Below are 18,149 nucleotides of genomic sequence, written 5' to 3' on the forward strand. Positions count from 1 at the left end.
CAGTGGTAAGACAAACTGCAGTAACTTTTTGGACTCTTTCCCGCACTGAAGTCTGCGTGCTCTTGTACAGGTTGTGGAATAGGTGATTTTGAAAGGATTTCCTGCTTGGAATTGTGTACATTGGATTTAGACTATTGCTATAATTTCTAAAACTTCTGTCCTCCACTCACGAAAATGGCTGGAAATCGGTGACAATCATTTTAGCCAATGCAATATAATTTTGGCCTTGTTTTGCTACAAACGTAGACGTTTGGCATAAACTGTTCCATATAAGACTGCGTTGCTGTGGGTCGCGGAGTAGGCCTACGTGACTGAGTGGGTACGGAGATGCTGGCTCCACCACTATCACAAGCAGGCCCGCTAGTTTCTCGAAGCTCCGCTACAGCTAGCTTCACAGTTGGGTGTACAGTTCACATATACCGGTGTAGGTTGTGCTTAGAACCGGCTTTTTATGAGATTTTGTTTTTGGCAAATTCTACACTGTGCTCTAACATTGTCTACATGATTAAAATGCATCCAAATGCTACTGTACTTCCGACTCATGTTCCAGCTGTTGATTTCACAGCTGTCCTTCCTCTCTCTCCTCGGCTGCTAAGTGTGTGACTGTGAGTTGGCTCGGCCCTCCCTCATGCATCTTTGGTTCCTTGGTTGACACTACGTGTCTGATTGACAGGAACAACAGGCGAGGCTGTTAGTCTGAGCAGACAGTCAGAACGAATGTGTGCGCTTGAGCATTTAGGCCTATATTATTTTATTACTATTTTCGTTCTTTGAAATAGTTAATTATATTAATTTAAATCTTTTGATTATTCATATCTTCATTTAAATTTTTTTTTTATAAATAGATTCGTCTCTTTTGATATTCGAGCCGGTTCCCAACGTTCACCTTCGCGACCGACCCATCACTAGTTGATAATAACAACACTTACAGTTGACCAGAGCAGCTCTAGCAGGGCAGAAATTTTATGAAGTTACTTGTTGGAAATGAGATTGCATGGCTGTGTGCTCGATTTTATACACCTGTCAGCAACGGGTGTGCCTGAAATAGCCGAATCCACTCATTTGAAGGGGTGTCCACATACCTTGTATATATTGTGTATATGTTCAACACAACACCAATCATCAAAATGTATCACTCCCCACCCCACCTTACCTGACAACAGGCTACGTTAGTTGTATTTAATCATTTATATGTTACTGAACTCATAGTGTTGGCTTGATTGAGCTTTTATACACTATAATAATTTGGGACTGGAGCAGATTGTGCCCGGAACCAGTAGCTAGTAGGAACTGTCTGTGCACAGCAGTGGTTCCACTCGAACAGTAAGATAATGAATACACCACGGTCACATTGACCTGTCGATACCGAACAGAAACATACATGTAAAAAACAGACCACATGTATTCAAAGAAGTTTGAACGGTTCATCTTAGGGGTTTGTACCCGCTGTTTAACAAGCGCGGTGAATGGCACTACAACTTCAGCTCGGACTGCAGTCAGCTGGACTTCAGTACGTAAACATCACAAGCAGTTTCTTGAGCGTCGCTCTCAAAATGGTTTCGCGGTTGTGAGGTATGGTACGCTTACATTTTAGTTTGCAGATGTGGTATGAGGGTCTTGGCGATTGCACATGGACTCAGTTTCTCTAACTAACTCCATGCTGACGGAAAATGGTTTCGTTCCAGGTAGTCTTTTTTGCAGCCTTGCGGAGCATCTCAGAAGGGCGCTGCATGGGTTTTCATCACTAGACTAGAAAGCAAATGGAGAGGGGCCCACGTGAATAGCAACTAGATTTCGTTGCGAAACGTTTTGCTATTGTGTGCACTAATTATTACACCCCAGGGTTGTATTCATAATTGTACGCGTTAGCAAATCTGATGATTCCAAATGTTCCCCGGTGTTGTATGGACTGTTTAGTTGAGCTTCTGTGTGTCCACCATGCATGTGCCCCCTCATTCTAGTTTTATGGCCCTATATAAACAGAAATAGCAAAAAAGTTCAAATGATTGAGTGACAAGTTTGCGCCAAATCTTTCTATGGGGGGTGATCCATGCCAGAATTAAACCTCGAGAGGCTACTAATACCGCTCACCAAGTCCCCAAACGTCTTCCTAGTGCCATAAAATACTGCCATGAATTAACATAGACTGTCAATGGAGACAAGTTTGTTTCTAAAGCGTCAAACTGCGGACGCATTCACATCACGTGACATGTGCAATTTAATTTGTCGATTTTGCTAAAATAGGGCTATTTTGAACGGTCATCCAACTCGGAATTCCAATTCAGAATTGTGTCCGTTACCGGATTAACAGAGACAGTCACCGTCACCATTCAATCCTTAGACTACACATTTCTGTGAAAATGTCTTATGGTTAAAAGCAGGATTCAAATTGGGTGGGGGGGGGTATGTGAGGATATAGGCCTAACCCTTGTTATAGAGATGAGCAAAAAGCATATGCTACCACGTTTTCTCAGCCATAGGAAAAGCAACGGTCCAGACTATATAAAGTGATCTAGGCTATAACAATGATTAACTCCACGATTATTTCCGCAGTCTACTAGCCTATAGGTCTTGCTCAGCCTCAACATCACAGGAAAATGTTGGTTTATTAAATGCTCTGCAATTTAGAGCTATGCCTACTGCAAAATACCAAAACGTTAGAATCGATATGGGTCTATGCATAGACCAAACAGCTTAACAGATAAAACCATTTTATTATTCAGGAGAATCCCATGGAATCAGGCTATTCATTTCAGTGCAGTTGCGTTGTTAAGCATATCCTTGAACCAAACCTAACCGAAAACACCCCAGCCTGTTCTGATCACAGATCATGATGAAGCCTGAACATTTCAGCTGTTTGTCATTGATTTAGCTCACAATCGCCTACAGATTTGATACACATGAAGACCTTTATTTAATCTGGATTTGACAAACAAAAGCCTGATTAGGATCCTTACTTTCCTCCACGTCATACTTGCTACCAATTAGGCTAAATATATTCCTATTAATTTACAAAGGCTAACCATTGCAATGAATGTTATTTACCATCTTGTGCTTTTTATGAATTAACAGGCATCAGGGTAAAAAATATCATTTCAATGTCCCCTCCCCACACATCGATGTTACTTACCTTACAGATCACAAAGTCAGACAAATTTCCGTTCCATTCATATGCAAATACATTTGATTCATACACTGGCTTGTCTGACTGGCATGTTTTCATTTTAAACAGACCTCCCCTTATCTACACTGAAACAATATTCATCCTCTATGATTTCAAAAAAAAACTCATAGCTCATTAGTACACCCACATATATAGATAGTTCAACATTGTTGTATTGTAAGACATACTAACAAATACCAGCAAGGGATACGTTACAATTTACAATAAAGTCCAGGCGCTGCTGCCCTCTTTGTTCTGAGTGTTTGCAGTGCTAGTGTTTTTAGCTAATCTGCTAATCACATTATGTGCCAAGTATGATAGTTTTCTTGCTCTTTCTTAGCAGATAATGACAATAACAGTAGCTGATGTAATGAAAAGTTGGAGCGTGGTTAGGTGTTAGGCAGGACCCCCTAGGTCCAGGAGAACAGGAGCAGAGTAAAGGGAACAGGGTAGGAGACAGACGTAAACAAGCAAACACACAGATTAAAACGATTATCAGGTATGTAAAAATAGTTATTGAATGATTTAATTTAAATGTTTGATTAGACATGCAATAATGTGAATGGCGGACCGAAATGAAAGGATACATGTCTAATTTTTTATGTCAGTGGGGTTGATGAGGGAGGTAAGGGATGGGCCCTGGAAAAGAGAGAGAGAGAGAGAGAGATGAGTTGTGAGAGAAACTCCAGGGCGGTGTCATGACCACTGGAGTCATACACTTTAACAGTACCTACCTGGATGTAGTTGAGGACTTGGTGGACTGTATATTATTTAGGGTTAGGTTTTTACTTAGCATTATGTGTTCTCTCCCAGATGCTTGTAAGGGCACAGATGACAGACCGATAGGATTCCAGTTCAGGTTGTTTAATGACGCCGAGTCACAGAGCAGTAATGGCACAGCACAGTGTGTGGCTTGACAATTAAGTTAACTAAGAGTTTGTGTGGTTCTGAAAAGGGGTGAAATTAAATGCAATAGTTAATGGCAGATATAGGCTTAAAACAACCTCCAATTACATAACCATATGTAACCATATTATTTATAGCTTATCAAATCAAATTTATTTATATAGCCCTTCGTACATCAGCTGATATCTCAAAGTGCTGTACAGAAACCCAGCCTAAAACCCCAAACAGCAAGCAATGCAGGTGTAGAAGCACGGTGGCTAGGAAAAACTCCCTAGAAAGGCCAAAACCTAGGAAGAAACCTAGAGAGGAACCAGGCTATGTGGGGTGGCCAGTCCTCTTCTGGCTGTGCCGGGTGGAGATTATAACAGAACATGGCCAAGATGTTCAAATGTTCATAAATGACCAGCATGGTCCAATAATAATAAGGCAGAACAGTTTAAACTGGAGCAGCAGCATGGCCAGGTGGACTGGGGACAGCAAGGAGTCATCATGTCAGGTAGTCCTGAGGCATGGTCCTAGGGCTCAGGTCCTCAGAGAGAGAGAGCGAGAGAGAGAGCGAGAGAGAGAGAGAGAGAGAGAGAGAGAGAGAGAATTAGAGAGAGCACACTTAAATTCACACAGGACACCGAATAGGACAGGAGAAGTACTCCAGATATAACAAACTGACCCTAGCCCCCCGACACATAAACTACTGCAGCATAAATACTGGAGGCTGAGACAGGAGGGGTCAGGAGACACTGTGGCCCCATCCGAGGACACCCCCGGACAGGGCCAAACAGGAAGGATATAACCCCACCCACTTTGCCAAAGCACAGCCCCCACACCACTAGAGGGATATCTTCAACCACCAATAGCTTATCTGCTGCACAGGGCGATACAACCTAACAACATGGCTGAGACTTTACTAATGAATGATCAGAGGAGTGCAATTACACAGCAGTACTGAGCAGTGCCATCATCCTCACACAACTGCATGAACTTGAATGTATAATCCATCCACAGGGCTCATTGCTAACAAAATACCCACAATCAGTATACAGTATACATCCATATAACCACAGGGCATGGCATATAAGACGAGACACTGAAATGCCAACGCTAAATGTCTGAAATGAGATGGCAGAAACAACAAGGTTAGCAACCTTACAGTTGCTAGCTCGCGGTAGATTAGCATAACAAAAGTGTGCGTCCACAACACATGAATGATAAGAAATATGAACTCACATTTCTGAAGGATGCACACTTTCTCTAGTGACTTCTTTCCTTCTCCTCAGAGATCGCCCAGCATGCTCTGCTCCACATCACCTTTGGGCGGAGCTACAGCTCTCCTATGATGAACTAATATTTACTCTCGATAGTCTTTCGTACACTGGAAGTGGGTGTTACTTAACGTGACCCAGTGGTTAGCCTAGAGATGGACTATTTGGAGAAACCCCTGGGCCAGTGTTGGTACTGCTGACGGCATGGCGATGCCGCCCACCACGAGGCGGCAAATGCAAATAGTTATCATCAGAGATTTTTAAATTCACCTTAACGGATGGTGACTCCAGCTAGGAGCACCAAGCTTTCCCAGGTCTCGCGTTCCTTTTGTCCTTCTTCCAAGCCAAGTCATTCACCCGGATGTCGAGGCACTTGGTCCCCATGATTTTTCTCCGGTGGCTCTCCTTTTTCCTCATACGCCCTGTCCATGTTCAGTCTCACCTTGATTGATAATATAAATAAATCCAATTTATATTTCATACTATTACGAATACATATCTTATATCTCTTGGAAGGCCAGAAAATAAATGAACAGCGGACAATAATTTTTACCTGGCCAAAAACCTCCACATCAAAAACCTCCAGACCGTGCTGAAGGTGGTCTTCGAAGGCGTTCTGATCTGGTTCGACAACTTCCACCACATCAGGTGGAGTATCGATGACCTCAAAGTACGTTATACAAAAATGACAATAGAAAAACACTAAGTCAGTCACACATTTTTTTATACTACAGTATATGCAATAATGTTATATACAATTGCAGTAAACTGCTGCGGCTCCCCTCCATACAGCAGGCGATAGGGTGAATACTCTGGAGGCCTGTACACTGCTGTGTTGTGTGTAAAGATAATTACCTTCAGATTGTCCTCCCACCATTCCTGGAACCCATCAAGGGACTTGCCCATGTCAGTCCCGTTGGTCCGTTCATGCAAATGTGGAGTCACCATACATCTACACATTAACATATCACTCACTGTACTATCAGTGTCAATTTCGAAAAACTCTAAATTACTGGATGCCTATGGGAAACAATACAAACGACCATTACATTATTAACCACTAACATGTAAGCTGACATTGACTAAATCCAACTAGGCTAGAGCTAACTAGCGCTTAGCCAAGCTAAATGTGGTTTGCATCAAGCTAGCGAACTGTTAAACGCTACTTTCATACAAATGTTAACACTAACAATTTTATATATATTAGCTAAACTAAACTGAACCTTTGTTCATAGAAAATAAGAGTACAGAAAGTTTGCACGCCATGTTGATCCCTTCTCGTTCATGTAAACCATTAGCAACCTAGCCTAACTCCATTACCTTACTTATAATGGGGGAAAATACCAACCAGTTTTTCACTCGGTTAAAACCTTAGCGGCAGTAATTGTATACATACATACATTTAAATGCAAATACCTGGGAAGTAAAATAATTTTCAAATAAACCAAATTTGCCTTAACACAGTAGACGTAAATATTTCCTAATGATATCACTATTGAAATATAGCCTACTTACTACTCAGTTGGATTAAGGACATTTTTTTTTCATCGTCTCTAAGGAAACACTCCAATCTCTTCTGCCACTTGTCTGTGTTGCCGCCTAGCTCTCAAATACCGTGCCCGTCGCTCTATGAACGGTCACTGCTATCTGGATTCCTTGGGACGTCCTTACCCTGAACCCTAAACAAACACTAAATGTAACTACAGTGCCTTGCGAAAGTATTCGGCCCCCTTGAACTTTGACCTTTTGCCACATTTCAGGCTTCAAACATAAAGATATAAAACTGTATTTTTTTGTGAAGAATCAACAACAAGTGGGACACAATCATGAAGTGGAACGACATTTATTGGATATTTCAAACTTTTTTAACAAATCAAAAACTGAAAAATTGTGCGTGCAAAATTATTCAGCCCCCTTAAGTTAATACTTTGTAGTGCCACCTTTTGCTGCGATTACAGCTGTAAGTCGCTTGGGGTATGTCTCTATCAGTTTTGCACATCGAGAGACAAATGTTTTCCCATTCCTCCTTGCAAAACAGCTCGAGCTCAGTGAGGTTGGATGGAGAGCATTTGTGAACAGCAGTTTTCAGTTCTTTCCACAGATTCTCGATTGGATTCAGGTCTGGACTTTGACTTGGCCATTCTAACACCTGGATATGTTTATTTTTGAACCACTCCATTGTAGATTTTGCTTTATGTTTTGGATCATTGTCTTGTTGGAAGACAAATCTCCGTCCCAGTCTCAGGTCTTTTGCAGACTCCATCAGGTTTTCTTCCAGAATGGTCCTGTATTTGGCTCCATCCATCTTCCCATCAATTTTAACCATCTTCCCTGTCCCTGCTGAAGAAAAGCAGGCCCAAACCATGATGCTGCCACCACCATGTTTGACAGTGGGGATGGTGTGTTCAGGGTGATGAGCTGTGTTGCTTTTACGCCAAACATAACGTTTTGCATTGTTGCCAAAAAGTTCAATTTTGGTTTCATCTGACCAGAGCACCTTCTTCCACATGTTTGGTGTGTCTCCCAGGTGGCTTGTGGCAAACTTTAAACAACACTTTTTATGGATATCTTTAAGAAATGGCTTTCTTCTTGCCACTCTTCCATAAAGGCCAGATTTGTGCAATATACGACTGATTGTTGTCCTATGGACAGAGTCTCCCACCTCAGCTGTGATCTCTGCAGTTCATCCAGAGTGATCATGGGCCTCTTGGCTGCATCTCTGATCAGTCTTCTCCTTGTATGAGCTGAAAGTTTAGAGGTACGGCCAGGTCTTGGTAGATTTGCAGTGGTCTGATACTCCTTCCATTTCAATATTATCGCTTGCACAGTGCTCCTTGGGATGTTTAAAGCTTGGGAAATCTTTTTGTATCCAAATCCGGCTTTAAACTTCTTCACAACAGTATCTCGGACCTGCCTGGTGTGTTCCTTGTTCTTCATGATGCTCTCTGCGCTTTTAACGGACCTCTGAGACTATCACAGTGCAGGTGCATTTATACGGAGACTTGATTACACACAGGTGGATTGTATTTATCATCATTAGTCATTTAGGTCAACATTGGATCATTCAGAGATCCTCACTGAACTTCTGGAGAGAGTTTGCTGCACTGAAAGTAAAGGGGCTGAATAATTTTGCACGGCCAATTTTTCAGTTTTTGATTTGTTAAAAAAGTTTGAAATATCCAATAAATGTCGTTCCACTTCATGATTGTGTCCCACTTGTTGTTGATTCTTCACAAAAAAAATACAGTTTTATTCTTTGTTTGAAGCCTGAAATGTGGCAAAAGGTCGCAAAGTTCAAGGGGGCCGAATACTTTCGCAAGGCACTGTATTTTATACATTTATACTTGATCGAGGTAGGGACATCCCAAGGATAGCAGCTATGAACTCCTCTATTCGACTGAAAGCCATGGACACAACTCTTATTGGTTGTCTGATGTAGGCTACTGGGAACTGTTAACAACAGGCTGATTAGCTAACAACATTTAGATCTGTATACAGCGAGATAAGATGACATACCATGCCATGAGGTGTTGAAGGAAAGACAGATTACCTATAGATTGGACAATCTTTTCTAGGCCATTAGCAATAACAGGAAATACACAAGCCGTAAGCTACACTATAGATCAAGGTGTTTACGTTGGAATGTCTGCTTGCACAGAAAAAGTGTAAGTTTCTAACATTTAAGGTTGAGATTTAATTCATATCAATATAAACTATACACATTATGACTTTCATTAACACGCAACTCAGGCGTCACGCAGACATTAGTCATGTCAGTCAGACGTTCAATGCTAGGCAACAGCCACACGGTAGTACGGTTGCATCGGCTTATATATGTCTCTTATCACCCCCCATAGGTTTCCATAAAAAGCACTTCTCATCTGTAGTAGGCTAAGTGAATAACGTGATACGCCTCCGCCTGTAATTTTTGATTTGTAAGGGCGGGGTCAAGTTTACCATTGAAGCTGCTTCACTCAACTCTGCCTCACGCTCCACCACTACAGAGTTTAGTTACCCTCTTAGCTAGCTGTTAAACGGTTGTGTTATTAGCCTTCGCCTATTTGGCCAGCTCAAACCAACTGATCTGCCACGTTGGATATCAAAAATTGGCTTTGCCAAAGTACCCAAACAAGCCAAAAGGAGAAGGATAGCGATGAGCGGCAGCGTCAATCACCGAGGCCGCCGCCAAGCCTAGCAGCGATGATGCTGTCGAGCTCCAGCTAGCTGTGCATGCAGAGCTTACCCACCCTCCCACAAGCTCCACCAGGATAACGGCTCCACAGCCCCTCCACCGCCGACTGTTCCTGACGATCTTGGAACAGAGTAGCCAGCCCAGGTTAGCTTAGAATCCTACCCTAGCTGCAGGGTTTCTGTCCAAAAACATTCATTTAATAGCAACTGGTTCATAGGATGAGAGTGGCTGGAATACTCGTTTACTGCAGATGGGGCATTTTGTTTCCTATGTCGAAGGTTCTATGTTGCAGACAAGGCCTTCACCCAAGCTGGGTATTCTGACAGGAAGCATGCTATTGATAGTACCAAAGGATCTGACACTGCTCGCCAAATTTTTTTATATATTCTTAATTCCATTCCTTTACTTTAGATGTGTATATGGTTGTGAAATTGTTAGATATGACTGCACTGTCGGAGCTATAAACACAAGCATTTCGCTACACCCGCAATAACATCTGCTAAACATGTGACAAAATCAAATTTCATTTGATTTGCTAGGCACGCATCAAGCAAAGAGCATTTGAAATGCACTGTGAAAAGAAACCATTTTGAAGTGCTATGGGAAATATTGGTGTCAACACTTGACAGGCAGCTGGCAAGAGATCACAGAATTTTGGCGATTGTGGACATCATTGACTTACTTTAAACCAGTAACCACTGAGGGGGACATTGGACATGATAGAGTTGGGGGGGAGGGGGTTGTGGACTTTTTCAGTCTGATGGAATATACTCTAGGAAAAGACAAGGAACTTGGCAAGGTGTTATAGCACCATAAACCCACAACGCCGCACACATGTCACACAATATTCCAAATGAAATCATAGGGCTCATGAGTGGAGTGTCCACAGCTTCATCCACTGTCACAAATGTGTTCAGTCAGCACGGAAGAAGCGCTAGGACAGTTAAACTAATCCAACTGGCATTTTGAGGGGAAAGATTTAGAGGAGAATGGAATGATCGATTACTCAAGATGCTCCACAGAGCATCACCGAGGCTGCAACTTCTGAAAAGGTAACAAACAATCTGGCTGGTTGGTTTCAATCAAAATCTTGGTTGCATAGCCAGTGGCGTCATTTCAGAAAATCTGTCTTTCTGTAGCGTGTAGAGCGCTTTCCATGGTGCTGATAGAGGCGCGAAATCGCCGCTACGCTACCTGTCACTTCTTTCAGCATTTAATTTGCATTATTTTGGTAAGACATTCACATGGGCTGTTTGTAATGGGTGAATTACTCTATCTTGTAGCCTAGATTCATGACCAAAATAGCCTTGTTTAAGTGTGTAGGGCACTGTCTATTGTGCTGCCTCAGTGCAGAGGTGCAAAATCTGTAGTCTACCCTATCTGTCCCTTCAGAAGCACTCAAAGGTCTCTGTCTCAGCGTTCTAACTTTATTTAGTATAGCGTGATATAAGCAGAATTCAATATAATTCCAATGCATGAGCCCCCCAAAATAGTGCGCCCTCACTGCCTCCTTGGTCAATGTATCCTGCTGTTGCGTCGGGTGTGTGCACTAGCGAATATATGACCCAGCCATTGTGAGCTCTACGCTGTGTGACTGCAATAGAGACGACCCGGGACTTCCCCAATGTCTAATCCATGTCACTATTTGAGTACCCGATGACAATTGTTTTGCATCTTTAGGATTCGCCATGCCTCCAAGACCACTGTGGACCCAAATGAGGTGAAGAGGTTCCAGCTTCTCGCCACCAAGTGGTGGAACGAGCAGGGAGACTTCGCAGCCCTCCACTCAATGAACGACCTCAGGGTGCCTTTCATACGGTGCGTGTGTGTATGCCTATAGTTTATTCACCCCCATTACTCACGCCATTGCATATTATTAAAGATGCCACAATCATCCAGTGACTTGGAGCCACTTCAGACGTAGAGTCTATGTCGGAGCCAGTTATAAATCTTCACGGATCCACCAGTACCCGAATTCTCGGGTCTGGATTCATAATTCGAAATAATGCCATCTCTGATATTATTGTTACGGGTCTATGTTATGTGTAATTTGCACTGACTTGTCCGGGAGAGCCCATACAGATCTGAACACAACTGCTGTCGTAGAGAGAGCAATTTGTTAAATTATGCTAATGCTCTTGCTTTTCACAAGAGTGGCGCGTGTAGCTTGTTGTTGGCCAATTCTAAATCATTCAAAGCTGCAATTAGCTACGGTCATAGAGCCTCACTGTGTGTGTGTGGCAAAAGTCAGGAGATATCTAATCAATGGAAGATGTTATTTGTAACTGTAGGATTAGAAAGCCCATGCACTGCGTATGCACTGCAGCCACAGTTAGCATCGTAACTTTTTTATTTTAGTTAGGATCTCGTACAACGCTGTGTACTGCTCCCTTCACAGAACAGCGCAAACTGGCTCTAACCAGAATAGAAAGAGGAGTGGGAGGCCCCGGTGCACAACTGAGCCAGAGGACAAGTACATTCGAGTGTCTAGTTTGAGAAACAGACGCCTCACAAGTCCTCAGCTGGCAGCTTCATTAAATAGTACCCGCAAAACACAACGCCAACAGCGAAGAGGCGACTCCAGGATGCTGGCCTTCTGTGACCACTGGTCACTCTGACAGAGCTCCAGAGTTCCTCTATGGAGATGGGAGAACCTTCCAGAAGGACAACCATCTCTGTAGCACTCCACCAATCAGGCCTTTATGGTAGAGTGGCCAGACGGAAGCCACTCCTCAGTAAAACCAAGATTTTAACTCTTTGGGTCTGAATGCCAAGGGTCAGGTCTAGAGGAATCCTGGCACTGTCCCTATGGTGAAGCGTGGTGGAAGCATCATTCTGTGGGGATGTTTTTCAGCGGCAGGGACTGGGAGGCTAGTCAGGATCAAGGGAAAGATGAACAGAGCAAAGTACAGAGAGATCCTTGATGAAAACCTGCTCCAGAGCGCTCAGGACCTCAGACTGGGGCGAAGGTTCACCTTCCAACAGGACAACGACCCTAAGCACACAGCCAAGACAACGCAGGAGTGGCTTCGGGACAAGTCTCTGAATGTCCTTGAGTGGCCCACAAGAGCTTGGACTCTCTCTGGAGAGACCTGAAAATAACTGTGCAATGACACTACCCATCCAACCTGACAGAGCTTGAGAGAGAGAAAAACTCCTCAAATACAGGTGTGCCAAGCTTGTAGCGTCATACCCAAGAAGTCTTGAGGCTGTAATCGCTGCCAAAGGTACTTCAACAAACTACTGAGTAAAGCCTCTGAATACTTATGTAAATGTGATCTGTTTTTAATTTTTAATACATTTGCAAACTTTTCTGAACCTGTTTTTGCTTTGCCATTATGGGGTATTTTGCGTAGATTGATCAGTAACATTTGATCAAGTTCAGAATAAAGCTGTAACGTAACAAAATGTGGAAAAAGTCAAGGGGTCTGAATACTTTCTGAATGCACTGTATGGCTCTGGGGATGGGGTGGACAGAGTGGTTGTGTGTTTTCATAGTGTGACCTCTGACCTCTATTTCAGGGATAATCTGTTGAACGCACATGGCGGGCGGCAGCCGGGGAAACCCCTGGCAGGGCTCAGAATACTGGACGTAGGCTGTGGCGGGGGGCTGCTCACTGAGGTAAAATGTGTGTGTGTGTGTGTGTGTGTGTAAGAACGAGATAGATATGCAGTCTGATGCTGCTGTGGACAGACTCTTATCCCCATACGCCTGCTTGGAAATTCCAATTGTTTGAATTGCAAGCCATCAAATCAGATTTAGCTTCACTTTGAATGTAGCCTGTACAGTACAATTCTGCTTGTGATGCAAGCCTTTTCCTTGCTCTACTTGCTCTACCAGTTGCTAATAATATGTTTAAATGTCAACTAAATTCACATTTCTTTTCAATTTGACTGGTCAGGGTTTGGTGGAAAGGACAGTTGGTCGTTTGTTGTTTGTGTTTGTTAGTTTTTTGATAACTTCACATCTACAAAGGATTGCATTTGTTTCCTTGCTCTTATTCGAAGTGAACACACACCAGCAGTTTGATTTGAGGAGACAACTTCAGGTCTGATATAGCTCTCTATCACAGACACATACAGACAGAGAGAAACACACACACACACACAGTCTGTTAGACTTTAGGCTGTATGAGTCTGTCTCAGAGAATCGTGTCGTTAGGGAAATTCCCTTCAGAAGAGATCAGCTGTGGAAGGATGGAGATTGGCTGCGGGTGAGCAGGCAGCACTACACTGTAAACACGCGTGCCAACGCCATACACACATTTAGCCAGAAGGGGGCGCTGCGTCTCAGGGACTTTCATCAACTCTCCTCAAATTCTCTATCGAAATTCCTCCCAATCCCCACCGGCCACCTCTCCCTCCCCCTCTACCTTCCTTCCAGCACTTCACTCACTAAATAGACTGTTAGTGTCCTTTCAAGGGTCAGGCGTTCGTAATTCTATTGTAGAATCCATATGCATGAACTCACTTTCGCTCTCTCTGCCGTGGCTTCATTCTATCACGTCGCTCTATAGACGGACAGTGTTCTTTTAAGGGCCAAGTGTTCATCATTTTACTCTGGAATCCAATTAGTGCCTTCAGAAAGTATTCACATCCTTTGACTTTTTAAAAAATGTTGTTGTGTACAGCATGAATTTAAAAAATGGATTCAATTGAGATTGTGTCACTGATCTACACACAATACCCCATCATGAATTTAGTTTTCATTTTTTACAAATGTATTACAAATGAAAAGTTGAAACGTCTTTTATGGCAACTAAATAAGTACAGGAGTAAAAATGTCACAATTCTCAGACTCTCTCTGTGCGCAATAATAGTGTTTAACATGATTTTTGACTGACTACCCCATCCTCTGTACCCCACACACACAATTATCTGTAAGGTCCCTCAGTCGAGACGTGAATTTCAAGCACAGATTCAACCACAGAGACCAGGGAGGATAACCAATAGCTCGCAAAGAAGAGCACCCATTGGTAGATGGGTGTAAATAAAATATTTAAAAGCAGACACTGAATATCCCTTTGAGCACGGTGAAGTTATTAATTACACTTTGGATGGTGTATCAATACACCCAGTCACTACAAAAATGCAGGTGTCCTTCCTAACTCAGTTGCCAGAGAGGAAGAAAACTGCTCAGGGATTTCACCATGAGGACAATGATTTTAATGGCTTTGATAGGTGAAAACTGAGGATGGATCAACAACATTGTAGTTACTCCACACTACTATCCTCAATGACGGAGTGAAAAGAAGGAAGCCTGTACAGAATAAAAATATTGCATCCTGTTTGCAATAAGGCACTAAAATACTGCAAAAAAGAGAGTGAGGAAGAGGAGTAGCAGAAGTGGCAAATAAATTAACTTTTTGTCCAGAATACAAAGTGTTATGTTTGGGGCAAACACATCACTGAGTACCACTTTTCATATTTTCAAGCATGGTGGTGGCTGCATCGTGTTATGGGTATGCTTGTCATTGGTGAAGACTAGGGAGTTATTTAGGATGAAAAGAAATGGAATAGAGCTAAGCACAGGCAAAATCGTAGAGGAAAATCCTGGTTCAGTCTGCTTTCCACCAGACACTGGGAGACACGTGTTTTAGGTTATGGTCCTGCTGAAAGGTACAAGGCAAAATATACACTGGAGTTGCTTACCAAGATGACATTGAATTTTCCTGAGTGGCCTAGTTACAGTTTTTACTTAAATCAGCTTGAAAATCAAAGGCAAGACATGAAAATCGCTGTCTAGCAATAATCAACACCCAACTTGACAGAGCTTGAATCATTTAAAAAGAATGGGCAAATATTTGCCCAATCCCGGTATGCAAATCTCCTAAAGACTTACACAAAACCACTCACAGCTGTAATCTCTGCCAAAGGTGATTCTAACATGTATTGACTCAGGGGGTTTTAATACTTATTTCATCAAGATATATTAGTATGTTACAATTTAAAAATGTTTATGGAAAGTATAATTTTCATTCCACTTTGACATAACGGGGCATTGTGTGACAATGAAATCAATTTTAATCTCACCTTGTAACAAAATGTGTGAAAAGTTTCTGAAGGCATTGTATGTATAAACTCACTTCCTCTACCCTCCCTCTCTCCCAACCTCCCAGCCCTTGGGTAGACTGGGGGCAGATGTGCTAGGCATTGACCCGGTGGCAGACAGTATTGGGACAGCTGAGGTACATGCCTGGCATGATCCAGACCTGCGTGGCAATGTGCGCTACCGTGCCATCACTCTGGAGGAGCTCTCTGAGAAGGGGGGGAAGGGAGCGGGGCAGTTTGATGCGGTGGTGGCCTCTGAGGTGGTGGAACATCTGGCTGACCTGGAAACCTTCACACTCTGCTGCAACCAGGTGCTCAAGGTGGGTCATGTGACTCGCGTGTGATGTGGCCGTGTGACTGTTTTTTCGGAGAGAACAGTCACTTCATTGAGTTATCCGTGTTTTCTGTGGTGTGAGTGATTTGTACTATCGACGGTCCCCTTTACCTGATCTTTCAGTGTTTTTTTTTCTATTGAATTCTTATCTGTCAAACTTGTGCCGCTGCCACTCAATTGACAACAATAGAGCCATCCGAAGCAACACACATCTGTTGGGTCACATTCATTAGTGTACACAACAACAACAAAAAACATTTTTGCAACAGAAAAGGAAAATGAGGGCCTCCCAGGTGGCGCAGTGGTCTAGGGCACTGCATCGCAGCGCTAGCTGTGCCACCAGAGACTCTGGGTTCGTGCCCAGGCTCTGCCGCGACTGGGAGGTCTGTGGGGTGACGCACAATTGGCCTAGCGTCGTCCGGGTTAGGGAGGGTTTGGCCGGTAGGGATATCCTTGTCTCATCGCGCACTAGCGACTCCTGTGGCGGGCCGGGCGCAGTGCACACTAACCAAGGTCGCCAGGTGCACAGTGTTTCCTCCGACACATTGGTGCGGCTTGCTTCCGGGTTGGATGAGCGCTGTGTTAAGAAGCAGTGCGGCTTGTATTTTGGAGGACGCATGACTTTCGACCTTTGTCTCTCCCGAGCCCGTACAGGAGTTGTAGCGATAAGACAAGATGGTAACTACTAATAATTGGATACTACGAAAAAGGGGGGTAAAAATTAAACAAAAAGGAAAATTAGCATTTCTTATTGGACCAGGTACCAGTCCAGGAAGTCTCTCCTGGTTTGGTGCCTAATGAACACAACCCTGGGTTGTAACGGTCTCCCTACTGTGTGCAGCCAGGAGGCTCCCTCTTCATCACCACCATCAACAAGACCCAGCTGTCGTACGCCCTGGCCATCGTGGCAGCAGAGGAGGTGCTACGCATCGTGCCCAGCGGAACCCATGACTGGGATAAGTTTGTCAGCCCCGTGGAGCTGGAGCGCCTGCTGGAGTCCAGTGAGTCTGCCTGCTCTTCCTTCACATGCTGCTCTTCCTCACTCTCCTCTTCGCTCTTTCTACTGTCCCTTTTGGTATTTTACTATTGTGCTGGTGCCTCTTTTTGAAGGCAAACTGGTGTCTTTGTTTGGCTCATTCTTTCGTTCTCACTTTCCAATACGCGGTTGTGTGTGTGTGAGACCCTCTCTCGCTCTCTTTCTCTAATCCATTTGCTCGCTTTCTGTCTTTTCAATTGTCCCATTCTCTTATTTCTCATCCTCTCTTTCTCACCCATTCTTTCCCTATCCCTCTCTTTCTCTGTCTGACCAATTTCTCTTTATTTCTACTCCGTCCCAGATGGTTTCCATGTGGAGTCTATCCGAGGGATGCTGTATAACCCTCTGTCAGGGGCCTGGAGCTGGACAGAGAGCACCAGCATCAACTACGCCCTGCACGCGGTCAAACTCGAGGAGGAACCGAACCCCGACGAGGACGACACCGAAGACCCCACCGTGATAGTTGCCCAAGCTAAGGCCAGACGCTGGTACAACTGACTTGACCATGGAAGAGAGAGTGGTCATACGTGGTCAGCTGCAGCACAGATCTTCTGATCTCTGAAAGGAAAGGCAATGGACCTAAAAAAACAAAGCTATTGAAAGTTATAGTTCAGTGCTTGATACAAGTACATGATGTTTTCTTGCAGCCAGGCCATGATTGTTCTGTGAGTTCAAGCATAATGAGTCCCTCTGAATTGTGTGAACTGTTTAAGCTTTCGAGGCTTGTCATTACAATGCCATCTGTTATGGTAGAAGTGTTCGTCACCATGGTTGACATCTCAGGTCTCTGATTTACTATTGAGCAAGATGTTTTCTTCAAGTAGAGTCACAATGTGTCTGTTCATAAAAATCCATTGTGTGGATATTGTTTGTCTTGACATGCTTATTAATATCCTCCATTAGGAAATGAAATAGTTTCCTTTAAGATTCTCTGATCTGATGATTTATTCCTCTCTAGTGTCATTTCAACAGTGTGAAAATATAGTCCAAATCAGTGATGTGGTGTTCGTTGTAAGTTTTGTGCTGAATTTCAGGATCTCAGTAGAGGGCTTTTTATATTAGAAAATTCTTTAGATTTTCTGTCCACGCATTTCCTGCCTCAGCCTCTCTCTACTCTGTAGCCATGGTGACTTTGAGATTATAATTGGCTTCTTGCTGAACTATTACACAAAACCCAAACAAGCCTCCAACTAAAATAAATCATGCTT

The 18,149-nt window shown here is 43.4% G+C and overlaps 1 protein-coding gene across 1 annotated transcript; it reads left to right on the plus strand.

Annotated features, from left to right (window-relative positions):
- The first annotated feature begins 1,260 nt into the window (after positions 1–1,260).
- coq3 (coenzyme Q3 methyltransferase) lies at positions 1,261–17,937 on the plus strand. The gene is made up of 6 exons (XM_021596396.2): positions 1,261–1,572; positions 11,201–11,338; positions 13,043–13,142; positions 15,640–15,891; positions 16,747–16,906; positions 17,243–17,937. The coding sequence occupies exons 1-6, from the start codon at positions 1,400–1,402 to the stop codon at positions 17,437–17,439; spliced, it is 1,020 nt and encodes a 339-aa protein (XP_021452071.1). The 5' UTR covers positions 1,261–1,399; the 3' UTR covers positions 17,440–17,937.
- Positions 17,938–18,149: the final 212 nt, after the last annotated feature.

Source organism: Oncorhynchus mykiss, chromosome 3 (assembly GCF_013265735.2).
Source record: "Oncorhynchus mykiss isolate Arlee chromosome 3, USDA_OmykA_1.1, whole genome shotgun sequence".
Taxonomy (NCBI): domain Eukaryota; kingdom Metazoa; phylum Chordata; class Actinopteri; order Salmoniformes; family Salmonidae; genus Oncorhynchus; species Oncorhynchus mykiss.